This window comes from Protobothrops mucrosquamatus, unplaced genomic scaffold (assembly GCF_001527695.2).
Source record: "Protobothrops mucrosquamatus isolate PMUCROS unplaced genomic scaffold, P.Mucros_1.0 scaffold819, whole genome shotgun sequence".
Taxonomy (NCBI): Eukaryota; Metazoa; Chordata; class Lepidosauria; order Squamata; family Viperidae; genus Protobothrops; species Protobothrops mucrosquamatus.
Window position 1 is genome coordinate 243,836 of NW_015387081.1, and position 16,743 is coordinate 260,578.

Consider the following 16,743-nt stretch of genomic DNA (forward strand, 5'->3'; position numbering starts at 1 on the left):
AAGCATGCTATGTGCACATGCCTCACTAAAACCGTTATAGAACTGTTATGTAAATTTATGCGCTTACTCCCCCCCCTTCTCATTTAGCCCTTTGCTCTGATGATGTTAACAGGTTGTTAACGAAAGCTCAGCAATTAATAAAAAAAGCCTTTTACCTTACATCCCAGAGTGCTTTATTTTTATCTGTTTGACTTTAAATATGCACATATGCACAAAATAAGATGAACTCCATTTTATTATCCTAATCCTATGTGTGATTTCTTAAAAAATTTCTAGGGTTTAGTTTAACATAAGTATATACAAAACTACAGGTTTTATATACGAAGTATACATTTTATATTTCAAACCTGGAATAAAATCTCTCTTATTTCTTCTTTAGTATTGATTTTAAATTTCAAAATACTTTGTGTTGTTGTCGTTATGGATATGATTTTTAGGAGAACATGAAGATATATTATATGAGGGCAATTCAGAAATAAACCTCCTTTTGGTTATCAGTGACAGACACTCACACACTATGACACCGAAAGTGATGCCATAGAAAATCCCGCCAAATGTGAAGATGCCCAAGGAGTACTGCTAGTGAAGTTCATGGAGTTTGATTCAACTATCAATTCAGAAGTCTACTGTGAAATGTTATGAAAACTCAGACGAGCCATCCATAACAAGCACCAGGATATGTTGATTTCTGGTGTAGTGTTGGTTCATGATAATTATCGTCGGCACATCACTAGACACACCCAAGAACTTTTGAAGCAGTTCTGTTGGGATGTTTTTGATTACACCCCCATAGCCCAGATTTGGCACCGAGCGACTACTACTAAGGAATTTCAAACATTGTAAGATGCTATGACAAGTGCCTCAATTTGAATGGTGATTATGTCAAAAAGTAATGTAATGTTGTAGTTTTCTAATGTGTATAATAAAAGTTCTATATCTGTGAGTGTCTGTCATTGATAACCAAATGGTGGTTTATTTCTGAACTATCCTCATAAATGTGTTGTTGGCTTCAAGCCCAACAAATCACACAACCAACAATCTCAAGAATACTAACTCTAAGCAGGCATCTATTATATCCATTATTCTACAAAGCATAATGCACATGTTCCTATTAACATGCTTCTATGTTAATTTCTATGCACAAGTTATTAAAGATTCCTGCACCAAAAAGCATTTTAAAATATCTTAGAGAGGTTTGGATATTTGACAATCTATAAACAATACCATTAAAATTCTGTTTATTAATAGTTGAAATGGAAAAGAAATATTTTTAGGAAATCTTTATATCCTGAGTTATTGCCTAACGCAACATAGAAAAAAGGTAGTAATTTTATGAAGTTGTGTAACTTCTTGCATTAAATTGCTTAAAGCACATCCTCAATTAACTTTATTTATTTATTTCTAGTTGTATTGCTTGATACAACCATTGCAATTGGAGAGCTGGGATGGAAAACCTATCCTCTAAATGGGGTAAGTCAATCATCATAGGTTTTGATGAGCATTTTGGAATATATCTGATATGCATTGAAATATACATTGTACAGCATATGTTTAAGTCAACTGAAAACTGCATTTTAGTAAACATTTCTTAAAATAGAACTGCACCAGTAGAAGCATCTACTGTATATACAAAGTGGCACAATTAATTAATCACCTTTCATGGTTTATTTATGAATAGTTATGGACTTATCCACAGTAAGTCAACTTTTGTATATGAATATCATTTGAAAATACCTTTTGATAATTGTGGAAATAGTTTTATGTTTAAAAATAGTATGAATGAAATTCAGTGAAACACTTCTGATCATATTTGTACATCAGAAAATGTATCTGATGTTCAAAATAGAAATATTTTCCATAATACTGTTTTAGAAGCATTAATCCTAGTTCTATCAGCCCATTGGAGAATAGGCTCTTATATTTTTCTATGGAATTTCTAAACCAGTAAATACAAGCTATTCCACAGCAATGAAAGGCCTAGCCTCCTATGTAGTACTCAGCTGGTGGAATCGAGCCAAAATGTTATGTAAATTTATAATAATGAATATGATAATTGTTGGAAGTATGTTGTAAAGCTCTCATGTGGATAAGATGCTTGTTGTATTTCTTATAAGGTACTGCATTCCTATGTCTACAATACAGTATATCAGGAGGAGATGTGGGAGAAAACAATAGAATGCCATGCTGAATGACATATAATTAATAGTATAGAACAGGGCTTTTCAACCTTTTGACCCATTGTACCACTTTTAGGATATGGCAATATCCGAGTACCTAGCCTAGCAAGGTGTCAAAAACTTGATGACCAAAAAAAAAAAGGAAAAAAGTGATGAAGTACAGGTAGTCCTTGACTTACAACAGTTTGCTTAGTGACTATTTGAAGTTACAATGGCACTGAAAAAAGTGGCCCCTAAGCCACAGCCGAACAAGACACCTGCCTGCCCACCCGGCAGTGCTCTTCCTCCTGTCCGAGGTTTTCATTGTTGTGAGGATTGACAGCAGGGGTGGGGTGGGGGTATTTGGTTTTTATTCCCCCTGTCTGCTGGGTGGTTGCAGCAGGTATTGGTCACTTCACATGACCCTGGGACACTGTGACTGTCATAAATATGAATCAGTTGCCAAGCATCTGAATGTAAATCATAAGACCCTGGAGATGCTGCAACAGTCCAGCTGATCGGTGCTTCTTCTGGGCTCAGCAGAAGCGCCAGGATCAGCACTGAGCTCCAGCTGGAGCCTGGCGCTGATCCTGATGCTTCCACTAAGCCCTGACAGTCCAGAAGAAGTGCTGATCCTGGCGCTTCCACTGAGCCCTGACAGCTCTGCAGCTCCAGCCATCTCTCGCTCAGGCTTGTGTGGTGCTGCCACCGGTTCAGCTCATTCCCCTCCCCCACTACCACTTTTCTGGGATGGTCGCATACCACCTGCCAGGTGCCAATGTACCACAGGTGGTACCCATACCACTGGTTGAAAAGCCCTGGTATAGAATGTTACCAGTCTGTTATCAAGACAAATATAAAGATTGTTGCCTTACTGCAACATTCACATATTTTTCCTAAGCAATGGAATGTTCCCTTCATTATCAGATATCTGACATTATTCAAAGCAGCATTTGTTATCTTCTGACATTACCAGGGGAGATGAGAGGGAGAAAGGGGGAGAGAGAGGGGAAAATTTTACAAATTTAAGGTTTATAATACAGCTTCTATCAGGTCCAAACTTGTTCCCTTTTCATAATGGGAACCTATAATAGGGAATCAATCACTAACTCATTTCACATGATCTTAGATGCCTTGTTTTTCCATTTCAGTAATTCCAGACTGTAATAATTATCACACTGCTAATTTGAGTTAAATATGAACCTAAGAAAGATATTTGAAGCAGACTGAATGGATGAAAGGCAACAGGTTTTGAAAACAAGTCAAAATCCATTACGTGTGTTCTAAATACAGGTTTCTGAAGTCAGTTGATTGCTTGTCTTGGATAATAAGATAAAGATGAGAATCATTTTGACTTCACCACTCAGTTTCTTGTAACTTAAGAGATACTAAACACTTCTCCCCCCCCCCTTTTTCTATTGTTTAAAGTCTCTGGTTTTTAAGTAGCTCTAGTCACGTTTTAGGAAGATGGGCAAGGTATATAAATCTAATAAATAAATAAGATCATTTTAGCCGTTCTGTTGGCCAGTTCACTTAAGAGCGCATTGAATGAATTCAACTATTAATTAGGGACCCATATATTTAAACACTTAATCCATTCTATTGATTAGTTTCCAAGAACACTTTAATTTAAAATACCTTAAGATACAATTTATTTTTATATGCTGCATCTTCAGTGCTGTGTACTCCTTGTGTTTGAGATGATACACAAACATGTACATATGTATATATACACACACAAAACATAGGACAAATTTCTATTTGTTATAATACCAACTGATATTATATAACTTCTATTTAATTATGCAGAGTTTGTGAAGGAGACTTTCCTGAAATTGAATTAAAAAAACTACATTACACTAAACAAATCTAGAAGTATTACTGGAAAACTTTGTTCTAGAAAGATAAAGGATATTTCCTCAATACTGTAATATATATATTAAATACCTTCAGAGGCTTAATCAATATAACATTTATTAAATTTGGTCTGTTTTTTTAGTTTATGGATTACATTTTTCAGGATTTACAATCCTTTTATATCATTTTGGTTAGCATTTATATTTCCTGTACTGTATATTTTCTGTAGGAAATGGACATTTCTTTTTGTTTAATTCAGAATTTTATTTGCATTGAAAATAACGAGAAAAAATTGAATGAACAAGATATAATAATAAATAAAATAAATAAATAGCTTACATTTAAATTATATTCATACACTGAATTCCTGTTAAGCTTAATAGGACAATGGCAGTTACAGCATTAAACGTTTTAATATATTATTACAGCAAAACTAGCACATCACAGAATGTGCGGTCATTCACAGATATCAGAGTTTTGAGTTACTGTAGCATGCTGATATTGTCACTATCCTTTCTAAATTCTGGTGCAGTAGTATGCTTATACGCATGCATGAATTGATTTATGTATCACAGATTGTGCCAAAACATAGTCAAAATTCTTTAAACCAATAATGGAATGAATATACTCTAGGAAACCAGCTGTGTGGTCCATTTATGCTCTCTTTAGCTGTAACAATGATGGATTTTTTTAAAAAAAAAAAAGCTTTTATGTGCTTTAGACTTTTTCCATTATTCTAAATAATATGACAAGCATAACTCCAACACTGAATATTGATGCTTACCATTTACAATTAAATAATAATAATTTATGCCCAGAAATCTAGACAACATTTAAAAGAATAAAAACCATCAAACTTAATAAAACTACATTCAAATATGTGAATATATACACAGAGCACTCTGCAACAAAATTTTAGAAAATCTGATGGATACTGTTGTATCAATCAAAATTTTTTATTGATGTTTCATCACTCTAAGACATCTTATAAGAAGGAATTTGGAAAGGATTCTATAAGAAATTGTCAAATATTTTCATGTGGAATTTTAGACTGTTGGTGACTTCTGCAAAAGCTCTAGTCTAGGCCCATTGCATTATCTTCCTCAGACATCTATTGAACCTAGAAAATTCCTGAATGCTTAAATAATATGTAATTGATATGTCTGATGATTCTGCTGGACATTTGCAGATGTCCTCTTTCAAATTCCAACCAGTTCCTGGTTTACTGCAGGTATAATGGTGAAATAAGATAGCTGAATGTGATGGCACAAGTCAAACAGATTATATCAACAAAGAAGAAGCTGTAATTATGGCAACTGTCTTTCTTAGGGAGCTCATTGCAAATAGAATTATTGCTTCATTTATCAAAATATATCAAAGAATTCATCAAGAATGTCTTTTAACACTTTATTATTTACTTTTTAGAGAAACAATGACATTTTGAATATATCAGAAGTTAAACATAACTGTTCTATAATTTCCTATATTATTGATAATGATAGCAATAGTCTTTTAGGCTTATATACTGTCCCATAACATTTTACAGCATTCTCTGGATGGTGTACAAGGTAGAAGCATTATATTGCATATTTATTCGCAACAGTCTGAGTTCTCCTTTTACTGATCTCAGAAGAATGGAAGGCTGAGTCAATGATGTCCATCAGAATCAAACTTCATGCTATGGGCAGAATTTGTTTGCAATATTATACTTTAATCACTGCATCTTGTATTAATAAAATACATTAATACAAAGGCTTCTTGTATTAATCATGTACTCATTTTTTGTAGATATTAATTGTAGATACAGTGGTTAGCCTTTTATCAGGTTTTTCAGTTAATTGGAAAAAGAGTCATACATTTTGGTGGAAATTGTATTAATGCTGGTTGAGGAATTCTGGCAATTGAAGTCCATACATTTTAACGTTGCCAAGGTTGAGAAACACTGCTCTAGTAAAAGAGACCATTAGTGGATGGGACCTAGAACATGTCTTTCCTTCTGAATTTAACGACTAGTAGGCACTACTGAGGAGAAACAGTCCCATTAGTAACCCAGCCTGAAGGCATGAAGGGCTTTAAAGATAACCACTAGCACCTTGTATTGCACCCAGAAACACACTGGTAACCAATGCAACTCATAGAGCAGGGATGTCACATGTGCCAAATAACTGGCACCATAATTGCTCACACTGCTGCATTTTGCACCAGTCAAAATATCTGAATACTCTTGGGCACCACATGTAAGGCTCTTTGTAGTAATAGGGAAGTGACTAAGGCATGATTAATTGGAGTCCAGGAACAGGTGTAAGTTATGCAGAATGTAAAGCTTTCAAAGATCCTCTCAGCCATGGTTACCACTTTCTTTTTGACCAGGAGCCATGAGTTCAGGAGGACTCCTAGATTGTGCACAAGATCAGTCTGTAGCAGTACAATCCCATTCAAAACATGAGATGGAAATATCCCAGAACCAGGGACTTCTAAAACCCAAAGCAACTTGGTCTTACTAGGGTTAAAATAAAGCCTGTGAACTGGTTTTCAAATCTAGAAAGTAGGATAAAAGTGTCCAATTCTGTCAACATCTAAGTGTTGCTTTTTCAAATTTGCCAATTACACCCTTTTCTAAGTAGCCAGAGTCAGACTACACATAACTTCCAGGATGGCTTCTGTAATTATTGGTCTTGGCACAAAAATTGGCACATTGTACAAATCACAGAGTACAACAAAGAGAACAAGAAAATGTTATCAGGCAAAATTCCAACTTGGCATTAAACCATTTCAAACTTAAACATGAAACAAGGTAAAATATGACAATACAGTATTGCCTAACATAAGTTTAATTTTCCTTCATTCAAATTTTCCTTCATCCATTATGTGAAAATAAACCGAGAAACTAAGCCACTGATTATTCAGAAAATGAAAATATTCAGACTTTTGTGGTTGTTATTGTCTTTGAGGGGTAGGGCAGATTTAAGGCCAAAAGGGTCAAGACCCTCTGAACCCCAGTGAAGAGGCTGTTTATATATATATTCATGTTGGTAACCTAGAGCAGTAAATATGTTATGGCAAGTGCCATACATTGGTCAATGTGCATAATAATCACTTAAATATAGATTCTTCTTAAATATCTTGTTATATTTAAATTTGATTCCCATTAAATATAAGTTGTATAAATATGTTTAAATGGTTTGCTAGCATGGTTTTTAATAATTATCAGCATAAAGGAAAAAGGTGATTAGCTGGGAGTAGTTCTACAGGAATTCCATATAGGAGGAAAAAGGGGTTGGATGAAGAATCTAGAAATCTAAAAAGATGGAAAGAAGTTGATGAAAAAACACAGTGGTGATCAGGACATTATTATAGTGTACATTCCTTTTGTTCATGTTTCAAAAGAGTTGCATTACTTAAATATTGGAGGTAGATGCATTGTAGATCTGCATAAATAATTGAACTAGGTGTATTTCCTTGTTCTATAACAATGAGTAGTTCAAAGAATTGACAGTTGTAGAACTATTTAAGTTGATACATTAAAAAATGAAAAAAATGTTAAAAGATTAGACATCAAATATCTGTTTTAGATATCTTTTTTATTATAGCCACGTGTCTAAAAATGAAATAATAGATATTCTCAAACATTGTAGCACTTGTTTGTTCCCTTCATCTGCTTTCAACAACTATGTAACAGCAGATTTCAAACTATTTTTGCAGTCTTTTCTCCACAGAATATTCACTATAGGCAGCCAGCCTATTGTTATTTTATTATTTCACATTCTACAGAATTTATTCTATACATATGCTTTTGTAATATATTAAGAGGTTTTCTGAATAGTGCTGGTTTCTTCAGGTTTTTTAAATTACAGTTTTTCATGTGGTTCAATTATTTGTCATTTTTTCCCCTCCTACAATTTTGTAAGCAGGTTCAATATGTTTAAGAAAAGTCTCTGCCAAGCTATTTGTCATGGGAAATACAAAAATTAGAAAATCATTTCATGGAAAGTGCATGGAGAGTAGGAGTTGATGCAGCCATTTAAAAAAGAAAGAAGAAAAAGACAGGGGGAGGTGGGGACCTCAAGAGCTACACAATCAGAAATGAGTTTTCATTCAGTTACTAACAGATGTTATTTTAAATAGAGTGATCCATTATGGATTTGGGAGGCGAGAGTAGATATCTTTGGTGTAATTCCACATCACAGCCCCTAAGCTGTTTGTCTCCCATGTTCTCTCCATCTGTTTCTTAAACTAGTTGCTTCAGAAATTCTAATCCAGATTGTAATGGTTTACAATGGGCTTGGGTTTGTGGCCACTCCAGGACCTGAATTCCTGTTCTATTATTTATTGGCCTTCCCATCTGTCCAGTGAAGGCAAGCCACACTGGCTGACTTCTATGTGGACCTGTCTACCAATGCCTGCCTTTTTTTTAGACTTGCTTCCTCTAAAGCAGGGGTGTCAAACTTGCAATGTTATGTGTTGTGACGTGTTGTGATGTATCACAACTTTTTTGCCATTGCCAGCAATGGGGTGGGCATGGTTTTGCTATGATGCATCTGGCCCGTGGGCCAGCAGTTTGACACCCCTGCTCTAAACTCTCATGGCTTTCTTTTTCTTTCAGATTCCTTTACACACAAACACACACAACATTATTACTTTGGACACTAATTCAAATCCTTCTTCTCCCTCTTCTTTCATCCCTTCTGGTATCCTTGTAGCAATCAGTTGTAGTAGAGAACAAATTTCTTTATTTGTTGTTATTGTTGTTGTTCCAATATTCCTTTTTTCTTTTTTGGGGAGGGGGTACCCTTCTTCTGCCTTACACCTTCTAACAAGAAGTCCCTTTAATGCTTTATAAACTCTTTGCAGAACATGTTTTTTTCTGTAAAAAGCAACTAAGTAAATGTCAGAAAAATTCTCCTAGAACAGCTGAACTTTATACAGCTTGATCAGAGTCACTTTAATAGATGGCAGGTGTGTAGTGATTACTATTTAACATCAGTTTGAATGTTATTTGTTAATTCTGAACCCAACCACATCCCTACTTATAAGACAGTGCGAACACTTATACAGTCACATTATTTAAGTTTTTTTTTATTTCCCCCCCTAAAGAATTTAGTTTATTTTTCAATTTAATTGTGCAGCTTATGTATTCTTTAGGTATAAAGAGTTCTGAAGTGATTTATCTCAGTCTGATTTTTTTTACATCTCAATAACCTGGCATTTTACCAGGGATGTATATATCCAACTGTATATATTCTATGATTGCTCAGACTTTCCTCAGGAAACAATTTTAAAAATAAAAAGTAGAAGGGACTTTGGTATTGTCCAGGTAACCTTACATATCACCTTTCTTGCATACACCCAAATCTCCATTAAATAAAAAAGTATCATTTTCTCAAATAATAGATTGCTTCACTCTTTCCTCCAAGAAATTTATAAAACAACCCCATATATCTGAAATGGAGGGGAGAGAGATTTTACATGGGAGAAAATTGTGTTTTTTTCCTAATGAAGCAAGGGTTGCTGAAAGTGCAAGAAGTCATAAACTGAAGATAGTTAAAAAGCAGGAAGGCTATTATTAAAATAACTTTCTCTACCATGGTTTGAAAAGTGATTGCTCCCATTTGAGTGAATTTGCATTTGCATTCTTATAGTCAAGGCTATCATTACAAGGAAAAGGGCAACAAACTTGCCTTAATTTTCAAATGCATTCTGAATCTGGAATCCACACAGTATTACTGTTTAGGAGAATTTCTTGGGGATCTCTCAGCTCATCAGTATGCACTGTTTACCTTTTGATATGCACACCTGGGTCTGAAACATATCTAATTAGAGCACATCTGCACTGAAGAGTTGAGCGTGAGCGTCCTGGATTGTATGGCTGTGTTAGACTCCTGAGAACATGTAATCCCAGTGATTGCGGCTTTTGTAAATGCTTCCTTGTCAGTTAGCAAGCTTCCAGTGAAATTAACCACAGATGTAATTAATTTACTTCAGAAGTGTATTTCATTCCCTAGAGAGGTTTTCTAAGGCTTTGAATAATTTCCAGTTGCTGATTTATTTATTTATTTATTAGAAAAAGCCAAGTTTGATAGGAATGCGTGCTTCTAAATTTGTCATTCTGTACAGTTTTGTTGATTGGGAGAGTGGTGGTTGTTGGCTCCCATGAGATGTTTGACTTTGTTTATTCCTTTATAATGACTCACAGTAACATTTTCAGTCTGTACTAGAATATTTGTCTTTTTCTAAACTAAACTCTCTGACAACTTTTCTCTCCCTGCCCCTATCCCACATTGTTGATCTCTTTCTTGCCAACCCACTAGCAGTTTTTTTTAGTTTGACTCATTCTTTTTGTGATATTGGTTTGTAACTTCCCAAGGTTTTGTTTAAAAAAAAATCAAAGTCTTTTCATAGACTTTGAAATTTTGTACACCAAATAATCTGAAATTGATATTTTCCAGAGACACATTTATTCCTTTTTTTTCTCATTCCAGCCTTTGGTTGTATGCTTGACTTCCATAACTTACAATTTGGATAAGGATAGAAAGCTTGCTTTGTTGTGTTTTTGAAAATTCATGGCCTCAAAGAATTCTCCATTGTGTTTTATTGAATTTAGGAAAGCAATGTCAAATTTGCCTTGCCTGAATCAATATCTATACTCTGATCTCAAAGTGAGATATAGTTCACACTAGGGACATTAATTCAAGGATCCCAAGATTACAGCAAACTATATGATACTAAATGCTTTTATTTTCATTTTCATTTTTTTTAATTAGCAGAAACTATCATCATTCAATATGAATGAAAATGTTAGGGCAGGGGGAATCTACATTTAATATAAATTTGACATGAAACTATTTCGGCCTTCATGCAACATTCAGTTTGGATTATTTTAACTCACAATGTGTCCTGCTTAAAAATACAAATTCAAGGGATGCTAAGCTTAAATGGTTATATTAATCTCTTACCTATTTAAATGCAATTTTAAATAATACTGAATACTCATTTTTAAATATGTCTTTTTTAAATAAGTTATATCTTAAGAAACAGCATGTCATAATCACTCTTTTCTATTTATCTCTTTGCTTTTGCCTGTAGCAATATTCAGGATTTTTCCAAATTTGCTCACATAAAATACTCAGTATTTTCAAATGGCTTTGTCTTATTTTTAAGCTCAAACAGATGCATTAGAAATATGACCTTATTCTACAACGAAACACTGTGCAATGATTTCCCCAGTTTTCAGTTATTTTGAATCTTTGTTGCTTCCCATATCATTGATGTATACTCATCAAAGTGAATATATATTTGGCTGCATGAAGTTTATTTCTCTATGACACATATCAGCAAACATTAGAGAACAAGTATAATGCACACAAAGAGTGAGACTGAGAAACATTTCAAAAACCAGATGAATACTTTTTCATGCAAGGAACAGGATTTTTTTAAACTAAACTGTGTTTAAAAGTATTCATTGCAGTGATGGTTAAGGCATCAAACTAAAAACTGGGAAACTGGACATTCTAGTCTTGCTTTTGGCATAAAGCCAGGTGGTTGAATTGGGCCAGTGACTTTTTCTCAGCCCTAGAAAGAAAGCAATGGCAAATATATTTTGAAAATTTTACCAAGAAAATTGCAGGGAGCAGTTCAGGCACTTGCCAGGGGTCATGCCTGACTTGAAGGCATCTCCACCCAAAAATGCTTCCCAATCCAGAATGAATATAGACCTTGCCCAAAGTATACAAAATAAATATGGATCTTGGTCCCAAACTTCAGAATGAGTATGTATCTCAAAATAGATGACCATACATGACTCAGAGAAAGAATTTGGATTTTATTAAGGAACAATACAATGAAAATATGAGAGGGGAGATGGCCATGAGGAAGATAGTAGCAATTAGTAACATAAATCCAATTGTTTCAAAAGGTCACCGTATAAGTTGTACCCCTAGATGTCAATATGGAATAACATGACATACCAATAAAGGAGAATATTTAAAGCTCAGAGTTGAAATAGGGGAGGGTCCTTAGTGCTCTCTGAAATTGCTTGTTTTCTTGCAGACATTTCATTACCTAAACTAGGTAACATCATCAGCGCTAATAAAGAGTGTGGTTTGCTGTCAGTTTATATTCTAGTGGCTTGTCCTGTCAGTGTTGGTGGGGATGGTCTTAGAAATTCTTTGGTTGGGTATTTCCTGTTGGCTTCTTTGGCAGTTTCTTGATTGGGTATTGTTTACTTGATTGTTGGTCTGATGTTAAGAGATTAACTCCAAGATTAGACCAACAGAAAACAGCTCAACTAAAGAATCCCTAAGACCAGCCTCACCAATACTGACAGATCAAACAACTAGAATATAAAGTGACAGCAAACCATGCTCTTTACTAGCACTGATGATGTTACTTAGTTTGAGTAATGAAACATCTGCAACAAAACAAGCAAATTCAGAGAGCACCAAGGATCCCTCAACGTGACATACATAAAAAGGGGGCAGAGATTGCATGTAATATCCCAACTCATTTCATCACTCTCCCCACAGCAGTCTTTTATTTATTATCCTCAGGGCTTTTTTTGTCATAGAATGCATCAGAACAGAGTTCCGGCACCTTTTTTCAATGGATTTTCCAGAGTTGCGTTCTTTTCCTACTGTTGCCCTTCCTATGCTCGTTTGCTTTTGAAAATGCTCTGCTGGCAGTACGTTATAAGGGGGTCCCCTCTGGTGCTGTCTTTCTCCTCTAGGAGGAGCCATGAGATGCCAGAGTACCACACCCAGAGCGTGGCTTGATTGGCTGGGTCAGACCATGTGGTGTGGAAGCTGATGGTGGCGGTGGGAGACACATAAACATGGAGGCCATCTTTCATGAGAGGGTGAGAGAGCCTTTTGCCTTCCCTTACAGAAGGTGGGGTGTGAAGTTAAAAAGAGGCGGCGAGAGGAAAGAAAGGCGACTGGCGTGGAAGCTTGCCCGACAGCAAAACTTTGCTGTTTCAGTTCCTTGGGTAGTTCAAAGGCTGGGATGTCTACGAAAATCTCTTTTTAGTCTTTTATACTTTATATTCAAACTGCAGAGGGGAAGAATAGGAATAAAGCCAATGTCTTGTGATTTGGAGGTATTATTATTATTATTATTATTAATAATATATATTAATTATGTATTGGTCAGATGTAAAGGTAGATCTACAGTATGAGGTTTAATCAGATCTATTTAATAAATTGGGTTTAACTTAAAGGTAAATTAAAAGTAATATCCATATTAAACTACAAATGTAAATTTTTCCACCTTGTTTGACAACTTCTTAAAAATAATTCAATCTTTTACAAGCAACCAAATTTTGTTTTATTGGACCAATTTCATTCCACATAGAAAGCTGACATTTCCACTCATTAAACTAAATGGGTATGTCAGTGGTAAATGTCCCAAAAGATAAATAAAATGCCTTCCTGTAATTTAAAGCCACACAGTGCATGGTAACATTAATAGTATTAACTTACCTTGAACAAAATCCTCATCTTTTTCAACTACAAAGGTAAACCTTGTAGGATAGGCAAGGTGGATTGTATGACGTGTATGAGTGCTGGCACCTTTTTGTTGTTGTTTTTTACAAAAAAGCACTGATTATTGTTATTATACTGGCTAAGTTAAGGTCAGTCTGCTAAAGGTATCAGGATACAGATGACTCTAAAAAATTTCTCACTAGAATAATCAAAGTGTTACAAAGGAGATAAAACTTCAGAGCTAATTACTAAACTGCTATAGCATTCCTTTGAATGAATTCAGCTAGACATAGGAAAAAAATCCTTTCTCTTTTTGCCTTGCCAAAAAGTCACCGTTTTTATATTGAGTCTGCCCAATGGGTAATTCATAGCTTATGAGTCATCCTGTCTGTGGGGCCAAGTTCACAAAAAGCTTCTCAGTTCTGACTGCGTAAATAAATTATATTAAATTTGTCTTTAAAATGTCCTCTTCCTCTTGCGTTCAAGGTGACCATCACTGATGAAATTTGCTTTGAAACTACTTCAGGAAAAGTGCTTTAAAATGCATATTGTAGGACAGTTAACACATCATATTTTTAAAGCAGTTGTGTTTGTTTTTTTCTCAGATTTTACTATAAGACTGAAAAAGTGTAGCTACTTTAATGAGTTAACTTGTTAAAATATCAGTATCTTAAATATGAGTAATGAAACTAGCTATTTCTTTTTATAGGCTTGCATGGAAATATGAAAAAGATAACCCTGCATTAAAGAAATGTTGCATTCACTTTCTGAAGCACTTATTCAAAATTATTTTCAAGTAATTATAGTATATATAAGCAAAGCATAAATGTACTGGGAAAAATTCAAATGTGCACAAAGTTCAAACTATTAAGCTTTTGTAAATCTTGGGACAATATAAGAGCAAGAGGATTAATGACATTCTAGCAGGATTTGAGAATTTGAAATATGGTTGCAAGGCATTCATTTCTTGCAAAATGAAAGATCGATATTCATTTAAAATCAATATTAATTTTCTTTATTACATTATAGTGGGAATATTTAGACATGGATCCAGTTTGTGCAACTTGCTCATAATTCATGAATACATCCAACCTTTGCCATATTCAGAAGAATGCCGTGTTGAATAGATGTTGAAAACTGTTTGAATTAGCCTTATGCTGAAGTAGACATCTACAATTATAAATATGATACGATGACAGCAGCAGTATTTCAAGTACAAACTGTCCAAGTTTTTGGCAAGTAGAGATATCAATGCAAAGTTGTACGTGCAAAATATCAATGCTTGGGTTCCCGAAATTCCTGAAACACTCACATTAATGTTACCTTCTAATTCAGTGGTTCTCAACCTTTTTAATGCCGCGACCCCCAACCGGTCGTAAGTCGAGGACTAAACCGGTCGTAAGTCGAAGACTAAACTGGTCGTAAGTCGAGGACTAAACCGGTCATAAGTTGAGGACTACCCAACCGGTCGTAAATTGAGGACTTTCTCTGCCCGGGAGCGCCGCACATGCGTGGTTCCGCCCCCTGCGCCAGCCGAGGCGTAGCTGGCAAGCGGCAGAGACGGAGCAGGCCGACCACCAGCTGGCCCAGCTCAAGGGAGGTAAGGCACCCACCGGAAAAGGGAAAAAAATGGCAGACAGCCTTGCTTGGCGACCCCCGTGAAATGGTCGATCGACCCCAAATGGGGTCGCGACCCATAGGTTGAGAACCACTGTTCTAATTATTGTCTCTTCATAGTTAACCATATTTTCCTAAAACCTGCCCTGGAAAAGCCAACGTAACATGTTCCAACCAACAGTGCTTAACACATTCTACAAAAATAAAATATATGAGTACTTTTGTAAATAAGAATCATTTGCCTCTATGATGAAGGTATAAATAGTGTCAGAGGTAAGAGAATGTTATTTATCAGAGAAGCCTCTAAGGATATGTTCTAATCTATTATCTTTGTGCATTTTACACACCTATGATTTTAATATGGTCTATTATATAAATGATTATTTAAAATCATTTATTTGTAAAGTTAGATCCGTTCCAACATGATGACTTTGAAGACTTCAGGTCTCCATGAATTTCTTTCTTCCCCAACAATAACTGGAATTGCAGAAAGGACTCGGGGTAGGAGAGAAGACAAGAAAAATTCTAGGTAAAATCCACACAATTGACTCAAGGGTATCTCTTTCACTGCAGCATAGCATGTTTCTTAATAAACTTTAATAAATTTAATCAAGCACTGTGTCTCTATTTAAGCCTATATATTAAGCACATGTCTCCTTCCATATCTTTTGAAGACTAATAAAATAATTCTAGAGAAGAAAAATGTGCATCTAATTTTAAGACTATTAAATGTCAGTTGTATATCTTTAAAAAGCATACCGGAAAATTTCTTAACAATGAGATCAGTAGGTAATTCCATCTTGTCTATTGCCCTATAAAAAGAAAATACAACTATTACATTGCAAAATATATTTTATGTTCAGGGAACACCTGCAGCTAACAATGTTGTTTTCAGTGATCAGTTCATCTTCAAAGAACTCTTTCTTCACTGCTCTCTTATGTTTTTCCTTCTCTTTTTTTAAAAAAACAAACCTTTTCCATCTATCCTCTACTCAGATTTGTTAGTCCTGTCTCTTCAGAACACAAAGTCAACCCAGAAATGGTTTGGTGGAGTTATTTGAGCTTGTAAATTCATCGTGATTCTTTTTCCTAGAAGTGAAATCTCATTGATATTCTTATTGTTTTGTTACTTCTCTTGTTTTTAAAAAATCTCATTATAGTATATAGACAATGTATTTTATTTGTGACATATAAAAAGCCATTGTATTATGCACATATCACTAACCCATACAGTGTGCTGATTATTCAAAATGTGACTTAGGTGGTAAACAGTCTTTTTGTAAAGCTTCCATCAAGTAGTACCACAGAAGTAAATTTTTACTCTGCTTCCTCCAAATCTTAAAATCTTAATATTTTAAGTCCTCCAAGTCTTAAAATCAAATGGTCATACTTGCACATGCCCAAGATAAACCAAGTTTGGAATTACTGTGCATCTTTTTGTCTTATCCCAGAACCCTTTGCTTTAGAGGTTGGCAGATTTTTCCAAATGCTTCTATTGAAATAAAATGTTCACATCAGGAAACGCAAACTTTCCTGCAAAGTGCAGCATTCACTTTGACAAAGATATGCAAGAGTTGTTAGGAAAGTTATTTTAAAAGTGATGACAACTAAATCCTAGAGAAGAGGGAGTGAGAAAC

General features: G+C 34.9%; 1 protein-coding gene across 1 annotated transcript in view; it reads left to right on the forward strand.

Annotated features, from left to right (window-relative positions):
* LOC107290071 (ephrin type-A receptor 6-like) overlaps positions 1-16,743 on the forward strand; it is a gene marked incomplete at its 3' end in the record, with an annotated part of 93,529 nt that overhangs the window by 19,597 nt on the left and 57,189 nt on the right. Inside the window, exon 2 of the mRNA XM_015818914.1 lies at positions 1,406-1,470. Coding sequence (XP_015674400.1) covers positions 1,406-1,470 — 65 coding nt within the window. The remainder of the gene's footprint in view (positions 1-1,405; positions 1,471-16,743) is intronic.